General features: G+C 38.8%; 1 protein-coding gene across 3 annotated transcripts; it reads right to left on the reverse strand.

Annotated features, from left to right (window-relative positions):
* Positions 1 to 287: 287 nt before the first annotated feature.
* LOC108984160 (protein TAPETUM DETERMINANT 1-like) lies at positions 288 to 2,022 on the reverse strand. 3 transcript variants are annotated; one of them, XM_018956020.2, is made up of 4 exons: positions 1,774 to 2,022; positions 1,554 to 1,667; positions 1,148 to 1,383; positions 288 to 706 (listed from the first exon to the last, which is right to left on the reverse strand). In XM_018956020.2, exons 1-4 carry the CDS (start codon positions 1,847 to 1,849, stop codon positions 698 to 700), a joined length of 435 nt encoding a protein of 144 aa, XP_018811565.1. In that variant the 5' UTR covers positions 1,850 to 2,022; the 3' UTR covers positions 288 to 697. The 3 variants fall into 3 exon arrangements, with proteins under 3 accessions (XP_018811565.1, XP_035545729.1, XP_018811564.1); XM_035689836.1 differs by having other exon boundaries at positions 380 to 703; positions 1,774 to 1,994; XM_018956019.2 differs by having other exon boundaries at positions 380 to 1,383; positions 1,774 to 1,994.
* Positions 2,023 to 2,473: the final 451 nt, after the last annotated feature.

The following is a 2,473-nucleotide window of genomic DNA, read 5'->3' on the forward strand; positions in this document are numbered from 1 at the left end:
GGGTTCGGGCACGTCAGGAGTGCGGCGTGCGGTCAGGGAACCGGGGGTTGGATAGAATATTTGTTGATGAAAAGGCTGGCGTTGTTTGTATACAGTGGGAGGGTTCTCAAAGTCAATGGTATATATAGATTGTACATCAGTACAAAAATATCAAACTTAATTTCGTGACCCTAAAGGGAGGAGGCATTCTATTCCTAATTTCCTAGAACTATGTAATTATTTTAGTCCTTGCAGAGCCATGTGCTCTTAAATGCCAATAGATGATGCAAAAAATGACAACACAGCCATTGGAGGTCTGATCACATCTCAATATTTTGAGACAATCAAGGCACCAAACAACCATAAAGATAAAGATCTAGTTAGTGGGTTTTCTCATTACTCTCTACATACATACATACATACATACATACATACAGAAATTCAGCTCGACAATGCTCAATATAGTTACATACAACAGGGCTTCTGGTGTTTTGCCTCAGTTTTTGTTCTTGAGCAGTGAGCGCTTACGCCAACATCCAACCTCTTTTGGCAACTGAGAGAGAGAGAGAGAGAGAGTCCCGTGCTACTGCTTTTTCTTTCAATATTTTGTAAGTTATTCCATCCCAAACAGCCACTGCTGACACTCCGTATTGCTCCAATCATCCTTAGAAAGAAGACCCCACGTCTTCAGATCTAGTGTAAGAAAACTTCTATCTCTCTATCTCTTCTGTGTGGAAAAAAGAAAACAACTGTGAGAGGAAGATAGAGCACACGGACTGTTAAAGAAGCATCATGTTTCAGACCTTCCATGCACCAGCCCAGCATGTAACAGTAGCTTTTGACTCCATCGGGAAGTCTAAAATAAGACAGAATTGAAAAGGTACCCAACAAAAACTCATAGGGTTTTAAAAGAGAGAACAGAAGGTTCACTGGGCAGTCTCGGTTATAAATGCCAGGTTTTAAAAGCCTGCTATTGTGATGGGGTTTTCTTCGAGGGAGTCCTGAATTTCTTGGGGTTCATGGATTTTTTGCTTTGGTTTGGTATTTTAATCATTTAGCAAAATGTTTCAATTACTTCATGCCCTTTGGACTTGTTTGCTGTTCAGCAGAACTTAGCAGACTTGAATGCAAGTGGGTACATAAAGGAGTTTGAGTAAGTAAAACTGACGATTTGGCTGCTCTTCAAAGGCTTTCCTCCATTAACCAAGCAATCATCATAGGAGAGCCTCTTGAAGGTTCTTGGATTTATTATTCTTGCAGACGCAAACCAACCACAGTGCAGACGAATCTTTGAAGGAGCACATCCCGAAACACAGGTGTTGACTATCTGGACTATGTACCTTGGGATTCCAGATGTGGTATCTCTACTTTGTGAGATGCTTATATCTCTATTCGTGCAACCGCCTTATGAGAACAAAACAAAACAAAACATCAAAATATGGAGTTGGGGTGCTTGGACAAACCATACGAACAACATTTGACAAAAAAGAAAATGGTTTCTTCGTGAGTATATTAAAGTCGAGAGAACAAGCTATATTTAGCCCAAACAGGTGACATAGAAATTGAATTTTTACCATGCACCATAAGCTCTCTGTAGCTTGAGTATGCCTTTTCTGACTTTACATGTACCTTTCTTGAATGGTTGTTATCTCCACGGAATGAATGTTTAAAATCCGTACTAGAAGCTGCTGAAAAGATTATAGAATCATGGGAACTTGTCCTCAGATTTAGATTCCGAAAAGAAGGTTAAAAGAGAAACTAGCTAGAAAGATTGCAGAGAAATTTCTTTAGTACCTGAATGCAGTCCAAGATTGCAGAATGCAATGATAAGCATCATCAAGTAGAGGAAGGAGACATGAGACGAGAGCATGATAGTCCTTGATCGAGTAGCAGAATGTTCTAGTTCTTAGATATTATTGGCAGTTTGGCTGGCTCGTAAGATACTCTTGCTTCTCATGTCATTTTGCTTGAAGAAAATCAAATTTCAATCACTATGACAGCAATGAAAAAAAAGGTGAGAAGTGGGTAAGAACGAAGTTGAATGTGGTGGTTGCCCCCTAGAGTTGGTATATAAGTACATGAAGCGTGCAAAGGTCCAGCTTGTTAACAAAAGAACTGCAAACGCAGGCTAGGGAGAGTGAGGACCACCCTCTCAGTTTCATCCTAGCTAAGAGTCTCGTTCGTCCAGTTCCACTGCTTTAATTCTTTCCATGACAAAAGACAGGAGCCATTTAATCTATAATAGTAAAAGTGACTTTCTGATCATCCGACAATTTAAAATTACTTTTCGATCCTGTCCCTGAAACTGAGAATTACCCTGCTACTACCTCTACTCACATACCTACTCCAATTACTCCAATTAAGGAGTAGTGAGAACAGATTCAAGTTTAGTACTTCATGGCAGTTTGTAGGTCGGATGGGATATAAAATTTTTATTTTATTTTATTTTATTATTATATTTTTTTAAATTTTTATATAAAATATAATAAATAAT

The sequence above is a fragment of the Juglans regia genome, chromosome 4 (genome assembly GCF_001411555.2).
Source record: "Juglans regia cultivar Chandler chromosome 4, Walnut 2.0, whole genome shotgun sequence".
NCBI classification, from domain to species: domain Eukaryota; kingdom Viridiplantae; phylum Streptophyta; class Magnoliopsida; order Fagales; family Juglandaceae; genus Juglans; species Juglans regia.

Coding starts and splice junctions, on each gene's coding strand:
- LOC108984160 (XM_018956019.2), bottom strand. CDS start 1,849: ATGCTCTCGTCTCATGTCTCCTTCCTCTACTTGATGATGCTTATCATT. Junction 1,668..1,773: donor CAATCTTGGACTGCATTCAG/GTACTAAAGAAA, acceptor TAATCTTTTCAG/CAGCTTCTAGTACGGATTTT. Junction 1,384..1,553: donor CAGAGAGCTTATGGTGCATG/GTAAAAATTCAA, acceptor TGTTCTCATAAG/GCGGTTGCACGAATAGAGAT.